The sequence below is a fragment of the Phoca vitulina genome, unplaced genomic scaffold (genome assembly GCF_004348235.1).
Source record: "Phoca vitulina isolate PV1807 unplaced genomic scaffold, GSC_HSeal_1.0 scaffold21, whole genome shotgun sequence".
NCBI lineage: Eukaryota > Metazoa > Chordata > Mammalia > Carnivora > Phocidae > Phoca > Phoca vitulina.
The window spans coordinates 25243761-25271003 of record NW_022589724.1 but is presented as its reverse complement, the minus strand read 5'-3'; the positions used below and the strand labels follow the sequence as shown (position 1 = coordinate 25271003).

Genomic DNA, 27243 nt, shown 5'->3' with positions numbered 1-27243 from the left:
AGGAGAGCAGCCCAAAGATGGTGATGACCTCAGGTCAGAGATAACCAGGCCTGGCTCACTCGAGAACAGTCAAAAATAACGCTAACAACAATACCAGCTGCAGCTAATACTCACCCAACACACTTCCCGACGTGCCAGACACAGTGCTCAACATTTTTTCATATATTTACTCATTTAATCCTTACCATAGAGGCAGGTCCGAGGCTAAGCCCAGGTATCTGATTCAAGAGCCTATGTTCTTAATCTCCATGGGGCACTGCCCCTCAGTGCTTGGCCTGGGGTCGCCACACCGATTCAGGTCTTGCGTACTCAGACCCCATAGCTGCCTGAAGTACAGGCTGGGGTGACAGTTCCCCAAAGGTGACTTCTTTTACTCATGCTTTCATGGGGCTCCCCCAGGCTGGACAGAGATGTTCTGATGGGCGACACTTGAAGGTTCTTGGGTTCCTATGGGTAGCTGAGTTCCAGCCCCCCATGTGCACGGGGCCTGCGACCTGGACCTTCCTCCCATGCACTCAGGAAAACCCTAGAGCAGCCACAAAGCCAATACACAGTGGCTTCTTCTCAACTGTGCTCACGGTGCTGACTCTGAGAGCATGCTTTATTTCCAGCACATGGTGACTTCCCTTTCTTGGCTTCTGGTTCAGCTTTGCATCTTGGTTTTTAATTTGGTTGTATTTTATCCAGCATTTATTTGTGTTTGTGTGTTTGGAGCAGGCAATCAGGAGGGAGGGGCTTATTCCCCGTCAGCTCTGTCTACCATATTGCCTCAAAGTCCAAAACACAATCTGCTAAGAGAGTCTTCTGGCACTCACGATCACTTCCTGGAAACCAAAGCTTGATTTCAGACGTGCCAAGTGTGAGCTGTCAAAGGAACATGCAAGCAGAGGGCTGTGCGGAGCAGGCGTGGGAACAAGGGTCTAGGGCTGCAGAAGGAGGCTGAGCGTGAGCTGCAGAGACTGCCTCCACTGGGCTCTGAAGTGATGGTGAAGCTCTCCGTGCCGTCGGGTCCCCAAGGGATAGGAAGCAGATGGGAGGGCGAGAATTGGGGTCAGAGCCTCACAGAACACTTATATCCAGTGGGTGAGAGGAACAAAAGCGGTCAGGGAGGAGCCAGTTGTCAGAACAGCCAGAAGAGGACTAAGCCAAGGGAAGAAGATTTTTCAAGACGGGTGTGATGAAGTATCTAATGTTGTGGCAATGAAAGGAAGGTGAGGGTGACAATGTCAGCAGAGTTCATGACTGGGACCTTCTGAGAAGCAGTGCAGGCACGGCTATGAGGAAGGACAGGGGAATGAGTAATTGGAGACGCAAACGTTGGTTTCCTCTGCCCTCCAACTCCTCACCCCCTCACCCATCTTGCCTCCCAACTGAGCCAAGGCTCAGGAAAACCTGAAAGAGACAGCCCATGCCTACCACCACCCTCTCTACAACATCAGAGGAGGGCCCCTGGGGCACTACATCAGACACGGGGAGCAGAGGCACTGCCTGAATAAAAGACTCGAAAGTCCGAAATATGTGAATGCCACACATCTGCCTTCTCAGGACCTTTGCAAAGTGGCTGTTCTCCAAACTGCGGAGCTTGATGACCCTGTGTCCCCAGGTGTCTGGAGAGGTTCCGTTTCCAGGTCCCCACCCTGCAGACCAGGCCACCTGGCCCACTGGCTAGGATTTCCCCTTGCTGCTGCAGATGAGTCAAACTGCCTGGATCAATTCAGTAGGAAAGAGCAAATCATGATAGGAACATGCAGACAGCCAGCAGAGCGCGTGTGCGTGTGTGTGTGTGTGTGTGTGTGTGTGTGTGTAGCACATGACTATAATTACTGTAAAGAGTGACTCACCCAAACTCCAGGAATTCCATACCCCCAGGTCACTCATGAGTAAGTCAGCCTCCTCCTGGGACCACCGTGACCAGAGAAAAGGCTTCACCATCATCCTAGTTGCTCAGGCCCCAAACCTAGAAATCCTCTTCGTTCCTTTCTTTTCCTCCTCTCCGACATCCCACCACACAAATCGGCCAGGTCCGCCTTCAGAATGCCTCCCCTATCAGTCTCTTCCTCTCCTGTGTACTGCCACCTCCCCATCCCAACCAACACCACCTCACCGGATGCTGTCTGACCTCCTGACCAGGCCCCATTTCCCATCTTGGCCCCCTGCACTCCCTGCCCAGTTTGTTTTCCACACAGTAGCAACAGTAATTTAAAAAACAAAAAATGAAAAGCAGCTGTAAGCCAGATCATGTCCGGCTCCGTGCACTTGAAACAGAACCTAACTCCTGTCCTGGGCTGTAAGCCCTTCACAATGGGCCCGCTGCCCATCCACGGCATCTTGCATCAATTTCCTCCTGGCCCCCAGTGCCCCTGCCACACTGGCTCTGAGTTTCTCGATGGCACCAAGTTTCTTCCCACTGTGGGTCTCTGCATTGCCTGTACCCTCATCCTGGCACAGCCGGCTCCCCACGTCACTCGGGCCTCAACCTAGTGCAGTCTTCCTTCTCAGAAAGGCCTTCCGGGATGCCCCACGCTCCAGCAGACCCCAGTCCTCCTCTCTCACACCCTCCTGTCTTGGTCTCCTGTGTCACTCCCATTCCCATAGGACAGTTCTTCGCTCACTGCTTCACACACTCAACAAACGTTTATCCATCACTTCTTATACCAGCAAGACAGGACACGTGTTTACCCTCCCTCAATAATGTGTCTGTCTCCCCTGAACAACACAAAAGCCCATAAAGACGGGGCCCTTGACCGTAGCCTCAAGGTCTGGCATGGAGGAAGCATTTGGTAAATATTTGATTTGTAGAATGAGTAAGAGCCGCACGGTAGCGCGTACTCAGGAAACCAGAATTGACCGATTCTGTCTTGCTCACGTCGCATGGCCTTGAGGCAGCCAGTACTCCTAAGAGGCCCCAGTGCTGGGATGAATCAGGCCCCACCTGTGTTTTTCCAGGCCAGCAGAAGGTGACTCCCTCCCTGTTTGCACGTGAGCCAGCATTTACTAGGGCCTACTGTGTGGGAGCCTGTAGGCTGAGACATCCATGCTCCACTTTGCTAGGGCTAGATGTCCTGTCAGGAGACTGACACCTGCTCAGTGTCAGTCTCCAACCCATCCCAAGTCACTCAGTTGCTGGCACCCTGCAGGCAGCCACGGACAGGTCAACGGGCTGCCCTGCCCTACAGCTAACGACCAACTGGCCCTCGCTGCAGGTCATCCATGGTGCAACCAAGTGGCAGGTCTCTGACACACCCATAACTCCCTTCTGTCCAGGTTTCCCAGATATCCAGGGTTTCAGTGCCACCCCAGGGAGAGCACTCGGGGATCTAGTCACACCCTATCCCTGAGGGCCCGAGTGCCAGCCTCACTTCCCAATGTGTGTGCCTCTTTCTCCTCGCCCTCTGCCCAGCCTGACTCCAACACCGGGCTGCATCACCGACAAGCCATCCAGTACCCTGGCCAAGAACACGGACTGTGCACGCCAGAACAAGGCTGCATCACACCAGCTCCGGCACTCGCCAGCCCTGGGATCTTCGTCAGGCCACCACACCTCTTGGAGCCTCAGTTTCTTTCTCTAAAAAATGAAGACTCTAGGGGCGCCTGGGTGGCACAGTCAGTTAAAGTGTCCGACTCTTGGTTTCAGCTCATGTCGATCTCAGGGTCACGGGACAGAGCCCCACGTGAGGCTCTGCATTCAGCGCAGAGTCGGCTGGGGCTTCTCTCTCCCTCTCCCTCTGCCCTCCCCACCTCCTCCTCTCTCTCTAAAATAAATAATTTTTTCAAATGAAGACTATAGAAGCACTGACCCTCTGGGCCGCTACAGCAGTGCCTCCTACGCTCCTGCCCCTCCCAGCTCTGTGGGCCCATGAGGTCTCCCCAGTACCAGGTCAAGGGAAAAGTGGGGAGAGGGGAACAGCTCTTTTTTGGCAATACTTCTATGGCTAACCTCATTGCCAGAAACGATAGCAAATGAAGGAAAAGATTCAGCACAGTAGACATATACAACGCAAACAACAAGCATATACTCAGCTGGGCACCAGGGATACAAAGAAAAATCAGACCTCATCATGAAAGAAGGCAGCCGAAGGGAGAGGCAGACCTGTCGACAAAACCACACGGCAGATGTGCTGTGTGCTTGTAACAACAGGTGTGGAGAGAGTGTCAGGAAGAGATGCAGCTGCCGATTCCACTGGGCTGGGGTGATCTGGATGAAGGTGAAAAAGGATGAATCGGGCCCCCTCCATTTCCCAAATGCTCTGTGCCAACCACTGTCCTAGGGCCAACAGGACAGGTGAGTGAGAGGTGGCTTGCAAGACCCCCTTTCTGCCCTCACCAACCATACAGCTTCTGCAGGTCATGGAGAGTCACCACATTGCTGACAGTGAGGTTTGTGCACGCCGAGATTCATAATTCATCTCTCGGAGTCTGCACATAGCTCCCAGTAGCCCAGGAAAAAATAACAGCATCTAAATAATGGAAAATTCATTTGAAAAAGACTCTCTAGGCAACTTTTGAAAAAAGATGGACTCAGGGACTCACAGGCCTGGCAACAACAGGAGAGACCAGTGGCTTCCAAACTTGCTTTCAACCTCCCAAGCCACTGCTGACCTGAAATCCCCCCCGGAGCCCAGTACATCAAACCGATGTAAACAGAGCTGCTCTGGTGGAAACAGTGCCAGGTGTCTACTTGGCACCCTCCTCCTCTTCCCCATCCCCTGGTGGCCATCAAGGCGGCTCCATGGAACCCTTGGGGCTCCACGAAGCACTGACACAAAACCACTCATCTGGGCCAACCTCTGAGTAGATAGAGGGAAACAAGTCCCACAGAAGTCATGCTCTGAACAGCAGCTGAACACAAACCCAGTTTCTGACTCTAGGCTAAGACATGTCGCTCCACTTTGCTAGGGCTAGATCTACGGAAAATAGCAATTTAAAAAAACAAGGCTCATTTCTGATCACCTACAACATAATCCCTAAGTGTTTTAAACGTCCCTGAATTAGCCAAGTATGAAACTGAGCCCAGCCCCGCAGACTGGCAGAAAGAAGTTTGGAAATGAGTTGCAGAAGCACAGCTGACAATTCCATATAGTTTCCTTCAGTTCCATGGGACATAAACAGGTCTTGAAAGGCTTGAGCTGTGTGGCTGTGGGAGACCCTGGACCAGGCGGGCCAGGAGGTGAATGCTAATGAGCTATGGAAATAGCAATTACTTCCCCCATGTCAGGCACTGTGCCAAGCTAAGGAGGATAAAGAGGTCTGAGATATTTTTAAAGTATTTTTACAGCAGAAAAACTTTCCTACAGACTCAATTATATAACTATCAGACTCCACCTCTGAGCTGAAATTATCCATGGCCTTCAGGAATAAAAACAAAACAAAACCCCACTTCTCTCTACATGAGGGCCACAGGTTTCTCCAGAGAGACTCATAGCTATAGGGCCAGCAACCCAGGGCAGCTGCGAACCATCAGCCCAGAGACCTTCCCAAGGGCAGTTCGGAGCCTGTCAGAGAAGAATTCCAGCCAAGTGGAGGGCAGAAGTCATGTCACTGACCCAGCCACCACACGTGACATTATGGGTCCAGGAAGGTCCACTCGAGGGGGCTCTGGCCCCAGCCATGTTGGCATCCTCACAACTTCCTCGTCCCAAAATGAGGCTCAGGTCCCTGAAAAAGACAGGATCCCAGGGAACCCACAGTAATCCTCTGTGACTGGCAAAGGGCAGATAGTCAGAGAAAGACTTCGGGGGCTCGAGGAATGGAGAACTTCACCAGTGAAATGAGAGCCAAAATCAAAGGAATTAACTTACAGCCCAGGTTTTTGTCAGCCTGAAGATGGGTGCACTTTGTAATGCTGATACCACAGACATGAGAGAATGAAGGTTGTTGAGTTCTAGAAGTTTCTGAAAAAAAAAAAAAAAAAGATATGGAATAGATTATTTTGCTGCTATAAACAACAGAACAAAAACATGCTCAAGTGTTACCAAATGTTGTCATATTTACGAAATTCAATTAGACTTAAAAATATCTCATGTAGAAAATATAGTTCTATGGAGTTCATAGAAACCATATGCTCTTTTTCTTTCAAATTGTCAAAAGGTGAGTCTGCATCTAAAACACTTGCAAAATTTTATAAGCTGACTAGTCTGGTTGCTGGATAGAAACGTGGCTCGGGATAAGGTTTGATAATGTCCTTTATGTTCTTTTTTTAAACGAACTGGAACTGTCCCAGCGGGCTTTTGTAAACTGAAGCCTTGGCTGTGCCCACAATATCCACGTGGGTCTTCTGCGACTACCTTACACCCGGAACAAGAGGGGCTGAGGGAAGATGTCACCAATCTGCGTGATCTCCTCTGCCAGGAAGAGAGAGCTCTAGCTTCTCGGTCAGTTGACCATATGCTCCTTTGAACCAAACCCCACACTGGTGAGAACATTTGGATTCAATTCAGTCTCACACAAGTTCCCTACCATGGAAGACAAGAGTAGGGGACACAGCCTAGAGTAAGTACAAAAAGATGTAACTGCTCTGTTCTAGGTTTGGTGCTGAGGGAAACCTGCTAACGGGACTGGGGTCCACTTCTCATTCTTGGGAGCCAGTGAGGTTTGGGCTAGCGAGCGGGCTCCATGGTTCCAGTCCCAGCTCCCAATACCCGTGTGTCCTGTAGCGAGCTGCCTGAGCCTGCATGCTCATACCTACAAGGAAGGTAACCACGGCACATATGCTACATGGGAAGGTGCGTGCAAAGTGCCAGACCAGTGCCTGGCACCAGGGTGAGTGCTCTGTGCCTTGTGGGCTGCTCATCCCTTATCGGGAAGACTTCTCCCCTGCCTGCCCCCTCACTTGTCTTGGGTATACCAAGCTCAGATGCCCTTTCCTCTAGTATGTCTTTCCTGACCCTGTTCCCAAATCTAGGGAGCTTGGGGACCCTGTCTATGTGTTCCCACAGCAGTGTGTGCATCTCCTTAGCACACTGGACTCTAGTCGCTTTTACCTGCTTCTCTCTCGCCCTGGACCATGTGTTCCCTGAGAGCAGGGGTGAAGCTGTATCTGCCATCATATCCCTAGGGCCTCATACAACACACAGTAGGGCCTAGTGAAATGAATGAATGAATAAAAAGCCCTTATGCCTAGTCCTCGCGGCTCTGTTCCTACTCAGAGATTTCTCCTTTACCACACAAGTTAATACTTCCTTTCATACATCTTGTAACAATCTCTAATTGTTTCCTGTGTGTAATAATAGATTCTCGGAGAGGACTGAATTTCATCCTACGTATCTGAATTGCTATGCCTGTCACACAATTTCTTTTAGAGCTGAAAGTCCTCTGGGTGATCCCCTAATCCACCCCTCTCATTTTGTAGACGGGAAACCAAGGCCCAGAGGAAGGAGGGGCCCGCACAAGAACACACTTGGGGCACCGTGCCAATATGATGAGCCACTGTTGGAAGATGGCAGAGATTAGGGAGGGATCGTTTCGTATTCTTTGGACAAGCACCGCAAACTCGTTTCCTGAAAGCACCGGAGGGCTGGAACTCCATCCCGCTTTCTCTCGTGGCCCAGCATGAACTCACTGACAGTAACAAGCATCGTCAAGCCCAGCCCCAGCATGGTCCCAAGCACTTCAGAATGCACACGACGTGAAAGTGTCTGTTGCCCCTGACATACTTATGGATGGATGCCCTTAACCTTCCCATGAGGGGCAGCAGAGCAGCTCCCCTGAAGGCCAAGAGACATGCTCCAGCTCACTCGCTATAAGGTCCTGGGCAGGGACACTCACTTCTCTACACCTCCCCTTCCTCCTCTAGAAGTGGGAGAATAACAATGTGAACACCAAACATGATCATTTCAGTAGAGTGGCTGCTATGATGCCGGCTCATAAGGGCATCAGTAAAGCTTAGTGGGCCTAGGATCTGGGTGGGAACACAACACGTGCACACAGCACACAGTGAACCAGACAGAACAGCAGTGCGCTGCCCAGATGCAGGCAAGCCCTGTGGTGACAGCAGCGTAAGGAGAGGAGCTGACAGGGTGAGGAGAGTGGTCCGGGAGAGCCCATGGCATCACTACCTGGGCTGGCTGCCATAAGGGAAGAGGAGGGGAAAGGGAAATACAGACGCAAGCCTGGTGCTCAACAACTGGCAAGGACAGAACCTATTGGGGCGGGGGGGGGGGCAGGAGGTGGGAGTGGGGACCAGCAGGGTCACTGGGCCTAGGCCTGAAGCTCAGGATGGAGGTGGGGTGAGCTCTGCTGACTGTGGACAAAACTGCAGGATGGGATGGTAGCTTGCAGCCCATCAAGCCCCAGTACTGGCTGAATCTGAAGCAAGAGGATGAATGGACCCTAGAGGGAGCCCCCACGGCCTCATAGAGAGTCTGAACAGCCAGCTAAAGAGAATGGTTGGCTGCCATAATAACGGGTAGATGGCCACACCACCATGCGTGCACGGGGGCGGGGAGCCTGAGTGGGCACCTAGGCCGGTCTTACAGCCTACAGAAGTCAGGTCAGAGCCTTCTGTTTGAACCCAGCCCAGCATGCCCAGAGCAAAGTGGCTCTCAAAGTACTGAGGAAACACATTCTGCAAAAAGGAAGGAAGGGAGGGAGGGAGGGAGGAAAGGAAAGGGGGAGGGAGGGAGGGAGGAAAAAATAATAATAAAGAGCTTACCTTGGCTATTTTCACAAAATGGCTCAGGATTTCTGCCCTTATTTTTAAAGTCTGTGCTGTTAGAATTTCTCGAACAACCCAAAAACTGACCTGTAGAGTCAAATACACACACACACACACACACACACACACACACACACACACACACACGAGAAGTGGTTAAATACTGGACCACCCGTGTCGCCCTCGCCCACCATAGACAGGGATTTCCCAGAGGTCAGGAAGCTGGAAGAGCACACCCTGGGGTTGCAGGTGGTTGAGGGTTCCTTTATGACACCCAGCCCTGCAAACGGGTCCCTCCTTCAGCACCTCCTCTGGAATACACACAGCGGTGCCAAGAGAGACAAGTATCCGTATCCAGGGGAGTTACTGGGCCTCCACAACATATGAATCTCTCTGAAGCTGTGGCAGGAAATTTTGAGATGAATAGACAGACTCCTGCTCAGAAGGCCCCCAGTTGTGGGAAAACCATGGATGGGTGGATGGTTGGATGGATGGATGGACAAACGGCCCAACAGATATGTTCACTGGCGGTACCACCATGAGATCTATACCCCCAGCCAGACCTCAAGTAAGTAGGATTCACCAATATTTGCACAATTGTAACAAATTTAATTTTCTAGGAGAGGTTCACCCAATAATTTATATGATATGAAAGTGTCTTTCAAAGTTCCATAAAGCAACGCAGCTGAAGGGACGTGTTTTCCTAGAGACCACTTATGCCGAAAGGACATGTTGGTACTTTGGGTTCAGAACATTATTCATGCTTAAAAACAAAACAAAACATTATTCATGCTTGACCTCTCACAGAAATCAACATCCCCGAGCCCCTGAATCCTTTTGGGAACAGGCAAGTTATCTACCAGGGTATAGTTGACCCACATGACACCTCAGTACAACACAGAAGGGGCTCCGTGCCAAGAAAGTCTGGGAAGTGGTTACTTTCTTGTTTATGTCTTGCTACTGTAACAACAGTGCTGTGTGACACACAGATGCCCACGGATGGAATGACAGCACAGCCGAGAGAGAGAGAGAGAGAGAGAGAGAGACGGCTGAGGAGAGTACAGGGATGTGTGGAGTTGAAAGGTAGGTAAAGGCATCTAAAATACAAAGAAAAATAGGGATATTCCAGAGTTAACAAAGCACCTTTACTGCTGCAACCAAATTTTTTCCCTTTCCTGAAATAGTCACTTTTCAACGAGAAAACAAGGAAAGAGTAACCGAGAATCAAAAATTTGCTTTTTATGTTAAGCAGGAATATTATAGAAAAAGTTTTTTCCGCGTAATTATCTGTGGTTGCCTCCAGGACATGCCTGGGTTTCCATAGAATCATTTTTTCCAAGGAATTGCCTAAAATTAAGTTCAGACTCAATCGTTTACTAGCCAGTTATGGAAGAAAGATTTTCTGGACACCAAATGATATGCCCATAAACCTTATATTTTAATACATGCACATTTTTATGCCATATAAACAAGTGTGATAGTTTATATGTATAATTTAATAGATTCCTGTGTGCCAAAAAATCACACATATTTAAGGCATAATTATGGAGCATGGCAGAGTTGATGATGATCTCCATCCAGCACACAGTGTGCAGAGGCTACTCCGGGTCAGTTCAATTCAACAGACTTTCATGCAGCCTGTTCTGTGTGCAGGCTCTGGGCACTGTGAGTCCAGACCCTATCAGCCCTTGCCTGATACGGAGGTGACCAAAGGAGGAGGCAGGATCCTCTAGAAATCACGTGGCAATCCTGGACACGGAAGAAGTTCAACCGAAGCAGACTGGAACATGGGGGAGGTAATGACAGAGGAAGGCCCACTGGAAGAGGTAAACCTTGAAAAATGGGTAGACTTCCAGCAGGTAAAGACAGGATTGGGGTATGGCAGTATACACCACGACTGGGGAGGGCTGAGCAAACCGACGGGTCTGGTGTCGCGGGTGCTCTGTGGGATCAGGGCAGAGGGGGAATCAAAGCTGGGAAGGGCACTGAAGGCCAGATGGTGGGGGTCTGGAACACCAAGGTGACAAGAAGGTCCTTAGGTGCTATTCTACATGGGGAGACTTCCAGAGGTTTCCGAGCAGTGAAGTGACAGAGCCTTCTGTAGGGGCGGGGACACCCATCAGGAAGCTGATGCAATGGTCCAAGTGACAGGCGGGAGGCCTGAGCTAGGGCCATGCTGAAGGAGATGGAGAGAAGGGGCAGATAAGAAAGACATTACACAGGCAGAATCAGCAAAGTTTCAAACATTTTTAATTCTCTTTTCTAACTACAAAATTTAAGAGAAGCTTAATGCAGAAAACAAGGGACACAGAGATAGGCACAAAAGGCAGAAATCGTTTGTACCCTCATTCTCGTATACAGCCCACCATGACAGACATAGTGGTTTCTGTCCTTCTACTCTCTTTTCCATACACAGAACATATATCTGTCTTTTTCAACTAAATTGGTATATATTCATCATATTATCACAAGAATTTTTATAAGTGACTAAATATTCCTCTACAACATAACGTTTAGCAGCTGCCAAATATTCCATCTTAGGGATGTACCATCATTGAGTGACCTCCTATCTTTGGATAGCTTATTTCTAATTATTTTGTTGTACTAAACAATGCCGTGGTGAGCACCTTTATACATATATATTTATTCATTTTTAATTAAGGTCTTAGGATAAATTCCGGTAAGGTGGAATGAATAAAAGTATGTGTACTGTTTTTTCAAAAGTATATATTAAAAAATTGGCCTCCGAAAGGTCTATTTGTTTATCCATCAACAAGTTTGAATTGATCCATGTCTTCACGCACTGGCAAGTACCAATTATTACAATTCTTTTTTTAACTAACCTAATGGACAAAATAATGTCTCATTGTTTCTATTTTGCATTTCTTTCATAACTATTCAATTAACATCTTTTTTGTACTTTTTTTTCAGTTTTTTGTTACAAATATTTATGGGCCATTTGTACTCTCTGCCTTGTGAATTACCTCCCCAGGCCCTTACCCATCTTTCTAATGGGACATCTGTCCCCTTCCTATTGATAAGTAAAAGTTCTTTGTGTAGTAAAGAAAATACATTAACCCTTTGTGGGCCATATACTGTACCAAGAATGTAGAGAAATTGGTACTCTTATACACTACTTGCGGCGGGGGGGGGGGGGGGTACAAATTCATAGGACCATTTGGAAGAGCAACTTAAATATACCTTTCAAGATGTTAAACTTACATTCTCCCTAGAATTTTTATCTTATGAAAACACAGAAATTTGGAGGAACCCATCTACAAGGATTCAACAAAGCACTGTTTATAAAGAAAAAGAATAGGGGAAAAAATGCCCATCAATAGGAAACTGGTTACATAAATAATGGTATCACCTCAGACTTTGAAAAGAAGTCGCTATGGAAGGAAGTGAGCTGTTGGAATTATTACATAGGAAGTTTGTCTATTCTTCCCCATTTATTTTTGCAATCATTTATTTATATCAGAAAGGACTCGTGGATATTTATTTTATACTTTGGGTTATAACCCAACACAATGTTATTTATTTTGTTGCTTAAATTGCTCTTTGGCCACTGAAAGCTCTTTCAGTTGGCTCTTGTGTTCCTTTGACCTACCCCTAGCATTGTTTTGGTTGGTTGGTTGGTTGAAGCACTTCCTTATTTTCTGGGACCACTACAGGCTCATCAAGATGCTACTGCCCCAGTATTAAACCAGCCATTTCTCCAAGGAGCCTTGGTTCCTTTGATTAGAGAATGGTATTAGAAACCAAGATCTGGGTGCCAGGTGTGCTTATGACTACAGGGCTGTCACTGTTTCTATGTCGTCTTGGCTGGTAGCAAGGTAATGTATGCGTGTGTGTGTGTGTGTGTGTGTGTGTGTGTGTACTAACCCATGTGCATATACATATCTATAAATATTTCTATATGTAACCATCTGTATGTATCTGTATCAAAATAAATATGAGTTCATATCGATGTCTTAGCCTTCTACCCTTGCTTGTCTGTAACTTTCCACTCCAACAGTGAAAAACCTGGGTCCTATCATCTGCCATCCTTTTCCTTAATTGTTCAATTCCAGTATTCATGTATAATGGCTTCAGAATTGTTACCCAATCCCCCAGGGAAGCAACTACATCAACTAGATTTTGGATACAATTCTTGTATCAGATATGTGTTTTGCAACACCTTTTCCCCTCACCTACCTCAGTGATGTTGTTTCACACATTTATAATTTGTTTGGATTTTTTGGTTATGTTCTGCATTCCACTCTAGGATTCCTTTATTTCTGCAATACATTTTTTAAATTTGCATATACTAAAGTTTGCTCTTGGTGCTGTAAAGTTCTATGGGTTTTCACAAATGCATAGTGTCATGTATCCAATGACACTGTGTATCATACAGCATCATACAGAATAGTTTCACCACCCTAAGAAATCCTCTGTGCTTCACCTACTTAACACTCTCCCCTTCTCAAACCTCTGGCAACCACTGATGGATCTGTTTATCATCTCTATAGTTTCACCTTTTACAAAAATGTTTTTACATTCCCCAGAATGTTTTTAAAAAGCTAGGGGTGGGGGAAGGATGGGGGAAGGTGGAGGTAATCATACATATGTCATTTTTTCAGACTGGTTTCTTTCATTTAGTAATAAGCATTTAAGATTCATCCATGTCTTTATATGGTTTGAGGCCTTATTCTTTTTTTTTTATTGATGAATACTCTTCCACTGTATGGATTTACCAGTTTGTCTATCCATTCACCTATTGAAGGACATCTTAGTTACTTTCAGTATTTGACAATGCTGAATAAAGCTGCTATAAACATGAGCGTGTGCACGTGTGTGTTTATGTGTAGACATAAGATTTCAAAGAAGCTGGATAAATATCTAGGAGTGTAACTGCTGGACTGTACCATTTTGCATTCCCACTAGCAATGAATGAGAGTTTATGTTGCTCCAGATAGTTGCACCTGGTACCATCATTGTTTGTTTGATTTTAGCCATTCTAACAGGTGCATAGTGTTTTGCATTTCCCCAGTGACAAATGATGTTGCGCATCTTTTCATCTTTATTGCTATTTGTACTTCCTTGGTGAGGTGTCTAGATATTTTGCCCATTTTTTAATTGAGCGGTTTTCTTACTGTTGAGTTTTAAGAGTCTATTTTGGATACAATTCTTATATCAGATATGTGTTTTGCAAGTATTTCCCCAGGCTATGTTTCATCTTTTAATTTTCTTACCAGCATCTTTTGCAGAGTAGAAATTTCTAATTTTAATGAAGTCCAACTTATCAGTTTTTTCTTTCACGGATTGTGTTTTTGGTGTTACATCTAATAACTCATCACCAAAGACCGTGTAGATTTTCTTCCACGTTTTCTCCTAAAAGTTTTATAGTTTTGTCTTCTACATTTAGGTTTATGATCCATTCTGAGTTAATTTTTATGAAAGATCTATTGTCTGTGTCTAGGTCCATTTTTTTACATACATAAAAAATGTTCCAATTGTTCCAGTAGCATTTTGTCAAAGAAATTACTCTTCTTCCATTGGGACAGGTTCATATATATGTATATATAGTTAAATTCTCAAAAGAACACATGATCCAAAAAAGGCTGAGCACTTCTGTGTTCTATGGTGAACTCCTTGGTGCTGAGATACAAGCCTGGCCCATAACACACACTCAGTGAACTTGGCTGGCTCCTTCCATCCCTCTATGAGCAATATGAACAAATCCCAAGGGACTCAGATCCCACAGAGGAGCAGGCAAGCCCACCAAGTCTGACCAGGACACTGGCCACTGGGTTTCTGGTTTGGCCACAAGAAGCTTCAAATCTGCTAGCAACCTCTTTCCAATCAGCTGATCTTCATGTTCCCTCTTATTTTCCCCCCAAATGTTGGATGTTTACTACATGCCAGACACTGCGCTAAGAGTTCTTCATATACCATTTCACTGAATCTCCACACCAACTCTGCAAGGTGAGTCATATTATTATTCCCACTTACAGATAAGGAAACTGAGGCTCAGAAAGGTAACTGACCTGCTTTCCTTATCGAGAGTCTGATGGGGAACCTTGTTCTCACATAAAAAAGTCTGCCAGGACGGGATGCCAATCAGTTCATCTCAGAGAAAGCAGCCCCAGTGGCTGACGAGAGCTGGCTGGTGGCCAGTTTTCAAAATAGAGCTACGAGGGCTGTGTCCAGAAGCCGCTCACTCTGAGTAGCTGACAGGCTGGCAGTAAGACCATTTCTCAAAGCGTTCTGTTTGGGAAAATGCACCTTCAATTCTGGCTCACTTCACCCCCTTGGTCTGATCTGGACACAATGCAATCATTCGCAGAACAAGCTGCACCACCCTTTGCCAAGCTGACCTGGCCTCCGCGTGCAAGGCAGATTACGTCAGAGAGCCCAGCAGCCCTCCTCCGGGAGCTCTGTGGCTGGTCAGAGGTGGGACTGAGTTGGCTCCCAGTCAAATAGTTTTGCGAAGGAAACTATGAACCCTCTGATAGCGTGTGCACATCTGTTTTATTTTTTAAAGCCTAAACTTGGTTGAAAAGGGAGATTTTTGAAAAGAAAGAAAAAAGAAACAAAAGGCTTCAGAACTTCTCTTTTCAAAACAAACAAGTATATACAGCCCCTACTCCGGATGCATCTAGACCCTTCTTAGTTCCTATTATAACAACAATAATGCTAACTCCAGTCTTGATCCTCAGATGGAAAGCTGGTTCCTCTCTGAGGCTCTCCTCACCCTTGGGTGCTAGCCGAGGCTGGGGAAGCCTGGGGAGGGCTGGGCAGTGGTGATGCATAGGGCCCGGCACTTCTGAGCAGGGAGGCCCAGCTTCAGGGACGGCCCAAAGGAAACCCAGGCCCATCACCCCGAGGTCCAGTCACGCACACTACACAATCTCTAATCCACTATCCTCATTTGAAACCAGAAAAACAAGAATAAAGAAGATAAGCTGTCAATAGCACCATTTGGGGGTTTGGCCCACCCCAAGGGGGTCTTACAGGGTAGCTTACCAGCAAAGATCACATTCTGGCAGATCGGCTAAGAAGCCAGAAGCCCACTGCCCTTAGCTGGCCCAAGCCCCCATCATCCTTCCCTTAAGTGGGGGTGCAAATCTTCATACCTGGAGCAAAGGTTCTGGTTGGAGCAAGTCAGTGTGCAGTAGTATGTATGAGGCTAGTGGCCTGGCCATCAGGCCCTCAAAGAAATTCAATTCAACGAGTGTTCTCTGAGCATCTCATTCATTCATTCCACATATATTTACTGAGGATCTATTGTACACCTGACACCACGCAAGGTGGCGGGAGGTACAGTGGGAACAAGACAGAGCCCGCAGACTGGCATGGAAGGTGAAGGCAGAAGAGTTCTACAGAGTGAGCACAGATGAGCAAAGGGCCACATGGAGACAGAAGCACAGGGTGCAGTGAGGGAACATATGACAGCGAAGACCTCACACAGGCTGGGGATTCACGGAAAGCTCCCCACAGAAGTGACATTCAGGCTGATCAGACTGGGATCTGAACAGGGAGGAAGAATTCTGAGCTGAGAGTACAGCACATCTGGGGGCCTGACGGGACAGAGATATGGTGCATCAGGGAACAGAAGGAAGGCTGACCAGAATGGCTAAAGCCCGTGGAATAGGGGAAGGGACAAGAGATGGGGCGAGAGGGGTGGACAGAAACCAGACCCACTGTGCAGGACCTTGCAGGGCAATTAAGGGGCTCCAGCCTTAGCTTGGGTGAAATTGGAAGCCCATGAAGTGATTTAAACCCAGGAAATATGTGTTCAGTTCCACCTGCTGTGAAAAAGGACCGTGCAGGCAAAAGGACTGATGGGCGGGGTGGTTCAGGAAGAGAGGTTTGGACCTGGGCCAGGTGCCTGGGATTGAACCCTGGCAGGGTGCCCAGCCGACAGGGGACAAGATTGCTACCTGCTCAGGCACACCGCTTACCTGGTTAAACCTCCGGGTAAAGGCCACAACGTTGGGGGCGAGACTATGTTTCTCCTTCTTACTCCATCCACAGCTGGCAAGTTCCTAGGAAGCACAGAGTCAATTTCAACAGTGATTCTTCCTAATCGGGATGCAAAACACACCAGGGGCATCTAATTGGAATGCGGACATGGACAGGGAAAAGGGCTAAAGCCCTGGCCATCCTTTTCTTCACCACGGTGGGTGAGGGTTCTCCTCCTCTGGAGAGAAGGGCTGGATCTGAAGATGGAGGTGCGGCCCCGGGGCCCCCTCACCCCTGAGGTGAGGATGGGAAGTGGGATACTTTTCTCCATAACCCCAGCCACATTTCTCAGGACTTCTGTTCCAAAATATCCTTAACAGCAAACTGCCTGTCTGCCAGCTCCCTTGGGACCAGAATTCCCTTCTGAAAGCAAACTGAGAAGAGGGCATGTGTTAGGTAGCTGGATTTATCCCCCCTGGTGAACTTAAAGTTAAAATATGGCTAAAGGATCTCAGAGCTCATTGGCCATTCCTCTATTCCTGGAATCAGAGAATATCCTGGCCCAAGCCCACTGCAGTCAGAGAAGCTTCTGGAACTACCTCACATGGCTTTCCGAAGTCGGCCCCTCCTCTATCTCGTACAAGCAACAGGGGAGCAGAAGGAGAGGTTGTCTTTAACATCTTCTTTTCTAGCAGGTTTCATGTTACAACCTGAATCATCAAATTACCTAAATTTTACCTATCAGTGAGGCTGGTTCCTACCCAAGGGAGCTAACAGGAGCACTCTACCAGGATGACTTGGGGTGCATAAGAGAACCAGGGAAAACCCACTACCCACTGCCCAGCATGCTCAGCTTGTGGCTTGGGAGCCCTGGCAAAGAATGGAAGAAAAGAGGCAGATTAAAGTTCTCTACCTCTGAGTTACAAGCCCTCCTTTTAATTCATATCAGGCCTTGCTATTATTAACAACATTTTTTTTGCCACACATCTGGAACTTTAATAAGATCGTTAGTGAGAGCCAGCTGCCCACCAGCTGGAACGGGGGTCCACTAGGAAGTCAGGGAGGGCAGTGGGAGTGGCCAGAGACAAAACCTGTTGGCTGAGCAGCTGTGCCCAAAGTGCTATACCCTTCGAATGCTTCTCGGGACCCAACTATAAGCCACAGACAGGCGGGCACTGTGTGAAGCCTGGCTGGAGGCAATGGACAGCTCAGGATACAAGAGCCGATGGCCTGGACCTGAGAGCGCCCGGCCCCCAAGCCAGGGCCATGCACACAGCTCCTCCTCCGGCTGCCTCCCTTCTGCAAATGCACCATTCTCCTCCCGGTCACCCACACGGGAAACGCGACCATCCCTGACCCTTCAGTGCAGACCCCAAGTAATAGCCATGACAAGGCCGCTAACTAGTGCTGCCATTCAGCAAGAGCCTCCGCACGCCTCCTGTCATCTCGCGCCACTCTCACCGCCTCTGTTTAGCAAAGAGGAAGGGTTCAGGATTCGTCCTCTTGAAGGAAAACCGTGACCCTATTTCTTTTCAAAAGTAAGCGTGAACCTCTTTGAGACGTAGGATTTACCTGTTTACCATGATTCTTCCCATTCTGAAAATGTGTATTCGACCTGCCTCAGTTACACCGACTTCTCCCCTTTAGAACATATGCTTCAATTGTTTTTGCAAATGTGTATCACTGCCCTTTCCAAGTTTAATTGCGAGAACAAGAGCCTCCTTCCTCTTTGGATCCCAAAACCAGTCCTGGAAAGCTATGGGTTATAATCAGATAGAAAAGAGAATTCATAAACCTGGCAATCAAGGTCTGGGGCATGGTTGTTGCCCAGTTTCTGGCTGATAGTTGCTCCTTCTGTTTTTTTCCCGAATTCTTTAATAAACAGCAAAAGTTATATACATGTATGTGTGTGCATGCATGCACACATTTTAATTACATGTACACATTTAATTAAGAGTCTATAATCTTATTTATTATTAGACAGACCCAGCCCCATCCTGGCCTCCACACACCAGCTGCGTGATCTTCTGGGACACCATCTTCTCAGAATCTCAATTTTCACATCTTTTTTTTTTTTTTTAAGATTTTATTTATTTATTTATTTATTTATTAAAAGATTTTATTTATTTATTTGACAGAGACAGAGACAGAGAGCAGGAACACAAGCAGGGGGAGTGGGAGAGGGAGAAGCAGGCTTCCCACTGAGCAGGGAGCCCAATGTGGGACTCGATCCCAGGACCCTGGGATCATGACCTGAGCCGAAGGCAGCCACTTAATGACTGAGCCACCAGGCACCCCTCAATTTTCACATCTTAAAATGGGTATGACACCTTATTTATCTATGAAGCTCAACATGACGATTAAATGAGATTAAGACATGCAGAGCACATAGCACAGAACAAGTACTCAGTAAAGTTTATCTCCCTTCCCCTCCCAAGGGTCCCATTGCTGTCAGACTCAGCGAGAGCTCCAAACACCCTCTTCTATCCCCTACACCATGCTCTCATTGGGATCTTAAATTATTAACAAAATCTAATACTGTTTCTCTCTCACTTTGCTGATGTCATGCACGCAGGAACCAAAGCAAGAACTCAATACACCTGCCCTCCATTTATTTGATTGGAACATTTCTAAGACCCTGATTCATAAATTGTTTGTACACTTCTTAGGTTTTGACAATTCCCTAAAGAACCTTTTATACTGAGAGACATATAACATTAAAAATTAAAGCCTCAAGAGTAAAACATTATGTTTGAGGGGTTCTCTGATGAAATGGATGGAGCAAAGGCCTTGAGAGCCAAAAGACCCTGCTCTGAATCCCAGCCCAGCCAAGTTAACCTCTGCCGGAGCTGGTTTCGTTGCTGATGAAACAGGGACACCGAAATCATCTCCACAGACTGGTGGCAGAACTGAAAGAGGTAGAGCGTGGCAGAGGAGGTGACATGTAGGGCCCAGGTTCGGCTCACAGCAGATGGCAAGCAGCATGTGTTGAATGAATGGAGTACGAGTGTTCCTCAGTGTTGAAATCTCCCAAATTCAGGGCAGAAAGATTTATCAGGATGTCAAAAGAAATAAGACCATTCTATCTGCACTAAAACAAGTCCCGGGCCCAACCTCCTTGGCCCTCTTCCTCTTCTGTGTTTGGCCTTATAGGATTACAAGAGATTCCATCTGTGTGAAGTGGGTTTGGAAAATGTGAAGTAATAGAACAAAACTCTTCCAGTCACTAATGCCTAAAAAAAGTCTATGCTATGGAACCGATCTGAGTGTAATTAAGTTAAAACTGACCAGAGGAGACAGGGCTGGTTCTAGAAGGAGACAAGGGGCTGGGCTGAGACTGGTGGCCCCGCATCGCTGGTGAGCCACTCAGCAGGCCCTGGGGTGCCACATGCCTCCTCCCGAGGGCACCGGGGCCCTGATCTCGCCCAGTCTGTCCTTGGCTCTGAGTTCTCTGCTGAGGTCAACTGGATGTGAAAGAAGAGTACGAGCCTGCAGTCCTTTGCCAGCTTCCTCCGGGGCCTCTCCTCTGTCATGTGGATGCTCCCTGGCTTCCTCAGGGACAAAATAGAAGCTGTGAGAAGAAAACTTTCTGCCACCAAATGTGCAAATTCAACTGTGTCCTCTCCCTTCCTCAGCTTCAATGGAAGAGAGACCCTTTCCTCCAGGGGGTCTGCTCTCCTCCTGGGCACTGGGTCCCATCCCCTCCCCTGCCCAGAAGCCTGCACCTTCACCCCCTTCCTCTCCATGAAGAATAGTAATAGGATGGTAACAACAACAAGGACAGTTACGATGAAGGACATCTTTTGCAGGCCTCCAGCTCCTCCGGCTCCATCTTTTTCTTCTCCTTCCCAATGAATTTCCTCAAGGGGCTGTCAGTACCACTTTGCTCTCCACCTCCTTCCCTGCCCCTACTCCACTGACACTGCTCTGTCCTCTCCGGGTGACAGCCTCCTGGCCGGGCAGCCGCCCCCTGCTTCCCGCTCCCTGTCCTTGCCCTTCAGCACTGTGGTCTCTTGTTGTCTTCTCGCATCTCATGACCACCATTCTTGGTCCTTTTTTCTGGTTGCTTTTTTCTGTTCTGGCACTTTCCCCCACTTCCACTTAAATCTGTGCACGGTCTTCTTCTGTACAGCTCCATGTCCATACTCCTCCCCGGAAACCCACATCCACCGCCTGGGTTTCTCTCCTGAGCCCCAGGCCAGGATATTCAGCCACCTCCTGGCCACACCCTCATTGGTACCCCACAGGGTCCTCAACGTCAGTGGGCCCAGAACCCAAAGGAGCCTGACCAGCTGCCTCAAATAAAAAAATGTAACGGCGTGAGAGTCATTTAGACACTCGTTCTGACAGTCGAAGGAGAATGTTTATTACAAAGAAACTGGGAAAAAATTTCTAACCGATACAAAAACAACTTTTTCTTTCTTTCTTTTTTTTTTTTTTTAAAAGATTTTATTTATTTGACAGAGAGAGACACAGTGAGAGAGGGAACACAAGCAGGGGGAGTGGGAGAGGGAGAAGCAGGCGTCCCGCTGAGCAGGGAGCCTGATGTGGGGCTCAATCCCAGGACCCTGGGATCATGACCTGAGCTGAAGGCAGGCGCTTAACGACTGAGCCACCCAGGCACCCCAAAAACAACTTTTTCTTAATGCAAGCATTCCTAGGTGACAGCAAGGGTCAACACTGCTTTCAGCTCCCCTTGCAAGCTTCTTGGGGCCACGCTGCCAGGAACACCTCCACAAGCTGCCAGCTTTGTACACAGGGGTTTGGGAGTCAGACCATGTCTGGGGTCAGTGAGGTAAGGCCTTGAAAGAGGAGACCTGGGGAGCAGGACAAGTCCTCCCTGAAGGCCCCACAGGATCTAGACCACAGGAAGTTGGTGCCAACACATGGCCCTTCCACACATGTGCTTGATTCTGACTGCAATCTTTTCCAAATCACGTTCCTAAAACATGTCCTCATTGAACATGCATCACTTTAAGGAAAGGTCACTAAATCTGACTTCACAGAGTACCACCAGGCTGCCACCCGCCAAGGGCCCCACATTACTATTTTGCTCCCTCCTCCACCCTCCATGTTTCTCTCCATTCCTCCCATTCTAATATCCGGAACAATCTTCAGAAGAATTGGTGGGACAATCACACTTAGTCAAAGGAGCTCTAAAAACATCCCAGTGGGGGATGATCCACCGAGGCAGTCAGGGGGTACAGTGCCAGTTTCGGGGTAGGGGGTGGGGTCTGACCAAGGAGTAAGGCATTTTAGGGCCTAGACTCTGGTGACACGGTTAAGAACAGGCAAATAACAGAGTGACTGCCATGTCCTTCAGGGACTATCAGGCCTTATCACCCTCAAGGAAGCCATAGTAGCCAAGGTGTGTGACATCCACATGCTCCTGGTGTGGAAGTGGGGGTTCTGGAGCTGAAGGTAGGAATGACATATCCTCCATGGGGACCTCCCACCTGAAACCCAGCAGTGAGGCTGGCTCTGGTCTCAGGAGTGAACTGGGAGGGCACAGGGTCAAAAAGAGAGAGACCACGGACCCAGCAGTTAAGGAGTCAGAGGGACTGGGGCTGACCTGCAACCAATTGGCTCTGGGATCCTGGGCAAGTCACTTCCACTCCCAGGGCCTGGCCCTGCTCATCTGAAAACTGGCAATGATATCGCCTCTCTCACAGAGTAATTATAAGAGTAAATGAGATGATATTTGTTCACTGCTTAGCACACTGTCTGACACATTGTAAGTACTTTCAATGTGTTTCTTAAATAAATAAAATAATGCTCAGGGAAAGGGGCAGCATAGAGCAGGTGGGAGCAGGGGCAGATGATCCAGGCCAGGAGACATCCTGGAGTCTGATGGGGATGACACCCAGAAGAGCAGTCCCTGAGCAGTAGGACTCCCAACTATGCCTGGGATGAGGGCCAAGGCCCAGCTAGAGAAGCAAAAGCAAGATTTACTAACTACCAACTTTGTGCCAGGAACTGTGCTAACACTTGGCACGTGCCATCTCATGTCATCCTCACAGGACCCTCAAAGCAGGTGCGACTGCTATCACCTCCAGTTTCTAAATGAAAAGCCACATAACAAGTAGGTGAATTAATTTACCCAGGCCACACCCGCAGTCAGTGATATCGGTAGCGTAAGCCTGTCCTCCCCAAAGCCAGGACAGAGCTGCAGGCCTCACGGGGGACTACTCCAGCAGGCTCCCAGCCTCGAGGAGAAGTGGACGGTATGAAGGATCAGACCAAAGCAGAAGCTGGGCTGAGAACAGCAAGGTGGCCAATGTGGCTGGAGTGGAGCAGTGGGAGGAGAAGTGGTGACAAAGGAAGCAGGTTGGGGGGTGGGAGGCCAGGTCATAGCCCAGCCTGGAGGGCAAGTTAAGGAATGGATTTTATTTTATCAAGTGGGGTGGGAAGGCAATGGAGGGACTGGGCAGAGGTAGCTCCCAGAGCCTCACGCACATATTAGGTTTTATTGCCCTGATAACATGAGCAAGAGAGTGGCAGAGTGGATGTAAACACATCGAGTGCTCTTCTGCTAGACTAGAGTCTAGTCTGTACTATAATCTCATACACGGGGTATAGTGTTCTCACGGGAGGGCAATTCACTTTAGTAATTTGAAATAAACACCTGCAAGGGACTATGTGTGTATGGAGACGGGAGGGAGGCAGGGCCCCAGGAGAAATGAACATGAGGGCCTCCAGAAGGCCTCAGAACCCTGGCTGGACAAATCACAAGAGGAGGAAAGAATCACTGGAGGCAAATGGGCACCTTCTTTGGCATCAGAGTATGTGTCTGGGGGGCAGAGATCATTGAATGAGTACAAGTATTTCATCTTTCTCAGCTTTCAGTCCAACGAATTTCTATAGAATAACAACTCACAAGCACTACTGTTTCATCAACTCCTCAAACCACCGTCTGCTTAGGACACATGTAGATTAAGGGTCATGAAGACAATGCAAATTTCGCAAAACATTCCCTCTCCAGCCCCAGTACTGCGTGGCTGTGCACAATTAGAACCAGCTGTCAACGAAGCCAGCGGCAGCCCTGTGAACAGCCCCCGTCCACGTGACAGAGAAAGGGCCCCAGTGAACAGAATGGAGAGCAGCTACCGGCAGCTCAGCTCGCCCGGGTTCCCAAGCCCGATACAAGGCCCGCGGGGCCACCCGTTCCTTTTCCACTCTTACGCTAGGGACTGTGCTCGATTCCCTTTCTCCATATTCTTGGGAAATGCTTTTTCCAAGTAATAGCATTCAGATGTTGGCTTTTAAAAAACAATACACTTTGGCTTTTTTGATTAGGGACCCAGTAAATGTTCATGACAGAAAACCTGGACAACACAGACAGTCCGTAGAAGAAAATGTAAACTATCCATTAACCTAAAACCCAGAGAAAACTAGAGTTTACACTTGGTCAATAATAAGGACAATAAGAACAACTAATACTTGCTGAGTGCTTACTAAGTGCCACGTACGTCAATTACTGTCCATCTGCTTGTCCACTGCTCAGTGAATCCTCACAAGCAGCCCAGGAGGTAAGTACTGTTACTGCCCCATTTTGCAGATGAAGAAAGGGAAACCTAGTTGGAAATGTTAAGCAATTTGCTCAAATCCTCATATATGGTCAGCGTGAGAGGCAAGACTCAAACCCAAGTCTGTCAGTCTCACAAGCCTGGACGCTGAGCCACAGAACGCCTCTGCCTGCAGGGCGGTGGCCACGGCCCACGCACAGCGCAGGGCCACACACACGTGCACACACGCTTGCTTGCTCCCTCGGAAACCGAGCTTCTGCCGTGTCTGTGGCTCCGCAGCCTGCTGTCGTCCTCACTACACTTCCTCACATCCCCCGTCCCTCCCTTTGCAGAGTTCCTGCGACAGGCACTACACCTCCTGGAAACAAGTCATCCTCATTGTCCCTTGTGGGTTTCCCTCTGAGTTCTAGAAGGAAATTTTAGCTTGTCCTGTCACTCTGCTTTGGTTTTCCGCAACATCTCATCTGCTGTTCAGACTGTTTTCAGTCTGAATTCGGGAATCACATTTTTCGGCACAATCGAATCCTTCCCATTCTTGATCTTCACATGCCACAGGGTCACCGTGAACACTGCTGGGAACACAAAATGAAATTTCTGGAAGTACCTCCTTCACGGGAAGACACAGGTTCGGACCTAGACTTCGCACTGCCTTCCATTTATTGGCCAACTAAAACTTTTCTATGTCTGGTGAGTATGCTAAACACCACGTCGGAAACTGGAAAAGTTAACTCAGAGGTTCCAGGGCCACATGATTTTACCAGTGAGTCCTCTCAGACTTTTAAAGAACACCTAATTCTTATGCTAAATAATTTATTCCAGAGCACAAAAAGTAATGGGAAGAAGCCCCAAACCCTGATACCTAACAAATACGGAACAAGGGGGAAAAGAATGACCCCATATGACCTGGCAAGTCTGTCTAAGAAATACAAGAATAAGCTAATATTTTGAAGATTATTAACATAATAGCAGCATATCAATAAATCAAAGAAAAAAATGTGGTACAATTCTCTCAGATACTGAAAGGTAATTAGCAAAATGCAACATTCCATTTGAGATTTAAAAAAAAAAAAAAAAAACAGGGGGGCCTGGGTGGCTCCCAGCGGTTAAGTAGCTCAGGGTCATGATCTCAGGGTCGTGAGATGGAGTTCTGCGTCAGGCTCCGTGCTGGGCGCAAAGTCCACTTGAGATTCTCTCTCTCCCTCTCCCTCTGCCCCTCCCCCCACTCACACGCACTTCCTCTCTCTTCCTCTCTCTCAAATAAATAAATAAATCTTTAAGAAGAAAAAACTCAAACTTCTTAGAAGCTTAGTAATATGTATCTCAAGCCAACAGCCATCATTATAGTGAAGAGAAGAGAAAGACCGCTGGAATTTGAGTTACAATGAGAAACAACAGGTGGTACATGGAGGTTCTTTGTCTGAATCACAGAACAACAAAAGATGATTTGAGTGGCTTTCTTCATTCTCATCAGGATGGTAAGTTCATTACCTACGATGGACCTTCAGGCATTAAGCTTGACTTTCTCATGGATCCCTGGTTGAGGAAGGCCCAGCACTGGTCAACAGAAATATCACACAAACCATGTATTTTAAATGTTCTAATGGCCACATTAAAGGGGGGGGGGGTATGGGTGAGATTATTTTATTTAACTCAATATATCCAAAATACTATCGTTCTGACCTGCAATCAATATAAAATATGACAAATTAGTGATGAGATAGTTTGATTCTTTTAGTGTACTAAGTCTTTGAAATCTGGTTTTTTACACTTTGGACTAGCCACATTTCAAGTGCCAAGAGCCACATGCAGCCACCATTTTGGACAACAGAGTTCTCACCAATGTACAAAGGCACGACATTAAAACATAAGGTATACTGGGGTCCCTGGGTGACTCAATCAGTTAAGTATTTCAGCTCAGGTCATGATCTCAGGGTCATGAGATCGAGCCCTGTGTCAGGCTCCACGCTGAGCCCTGGAGCCTGCTTGAGATTCTCTCTCTCCCTCTGCCCCTCCCCATCCCCACCCTGCTCGCTCGTTCTTTCTCTCTCTGTCTCAAAAAATATATATATATATATAAGGTATACTCATTGAAAAGGAGGGGTCAGGGCAGGAGAATGGAAGACAAGCCAAGAAGCCCCATCAGTGGGGCCAGGATGAGGTGGGGAGCCAAGACAAGTCAGCTCAGAACCAGAGAGCAAGGTCAGCCCAAGACGAGCAGGAAGACTGAGGGGTGATGAACCTGCACATGACTGACCCAGGTTCTTTATGTCCCCATTACATAAGGTCTGTCCCCACCTCCACTCCCTGTCCCCCCAAAGGGAGCTGGAGCTTGTCACTAAGAGGTTAGGTAGGTCCAGCCACAGCTGTTAGAAGGACTCGGGTTACAGATGGAATGACATAAACTCAAAAAGGATGGAGAAAGACACATGCAGTTCATACGGGCAATGTCATGCTTTTATGGGGACTCCCTAAGTCAGGAGTGCTGGGTTCTAACCTCAGCTGTGCCTGAGCCCCCTTGGAGACTCTGGGCCAGTCCTATCCTCTGTGCGGGCTCGGTTTCCTGTCTGTAAAATCCAGTGGCACCGGATGGTCTGTAAGTTCCTCCCAGTTCTCCCATTCTATGAGCAAAGAAAAGTAGAGGCCACATGTCTGGCTTTATATAAAAACACTATTAAGTAAGACCTGCCTCTGGAGACTGTGTGACTGCAGCGGTTTTCCTTCTCCAAGTGTCTTGAGGGGGTGTGAAGAGGCTGAGTCTGAGAGGCAGTTATGAAGGGGTAGGAGGCTCTAGGCCCCACAGGGACGGAGTGGACATGACAATGTGGTGAGGCAGGAGATAGGAAACAGCTGTGGGGGAAGCGGGCCGGGGGCAGATGGGGGCTCATGAGCAGAAAAAAACAGAAATGACCAGTGCAAACTCAGGTTCCAGAAAGACAGAAGGGGAGAAAGCAAGAGAAAGGGGAGAGGGAAAAGGGAGGGGAGGGGAGGAGAGGAAGAAGCAGAGGAAGAAGGAAAGAAAAGAGGGAAAAGACAGAAAAAGGCATTCCAAAGCACAAGGGTTCAACTGCAGGCCGTCTCTGGAGGTGGAGTGCGGCGGGCGAGAGGTGCACCCAGGCG

The 27243-nt window shown here is 47.9% G+C and overlaps 1 protein-coding gene across 9 annotated transcripts in view; it reads right to left on the bottom strand.

The window, feature by feature from the left end:
* RALGPS1 (Ral GEF with PH domain and SH3 binding motif 1) overlaps positions 1 to 27243 on the bottom strand; it is a 275705-nt gene that overhangs the window by 161467 nt on the left and 86995 nt on the right. For 7 of the 9 annotated variants that reach the window (XM_032418858.1, XM_032418855.1, XM_032418857.1 and 4 more), the window contains 3 exons: positions 16600 to 16683; positions 8651 to 8740; positions 5799 to 5891 (listed from right to left, as the gene is read on the bottom strand). In XM_032418858.1, the coding sequence (XP_032274749.1) occupies positions 5799 to 5891; positions 8651 to 8740; positions 16600 to 16683 (267 nt within the window). Of the gene's footprint in view, positions 1 to 5798; positions 5892 to 8650; positions 8741 to 16599; positions 16684 to 26620; positions 26835 to 27243 lie in introns of those variants that run through there. The other 2 variants (XM_032418861.1, XM_032418860.1) reach the window with 2 other exon arrangements.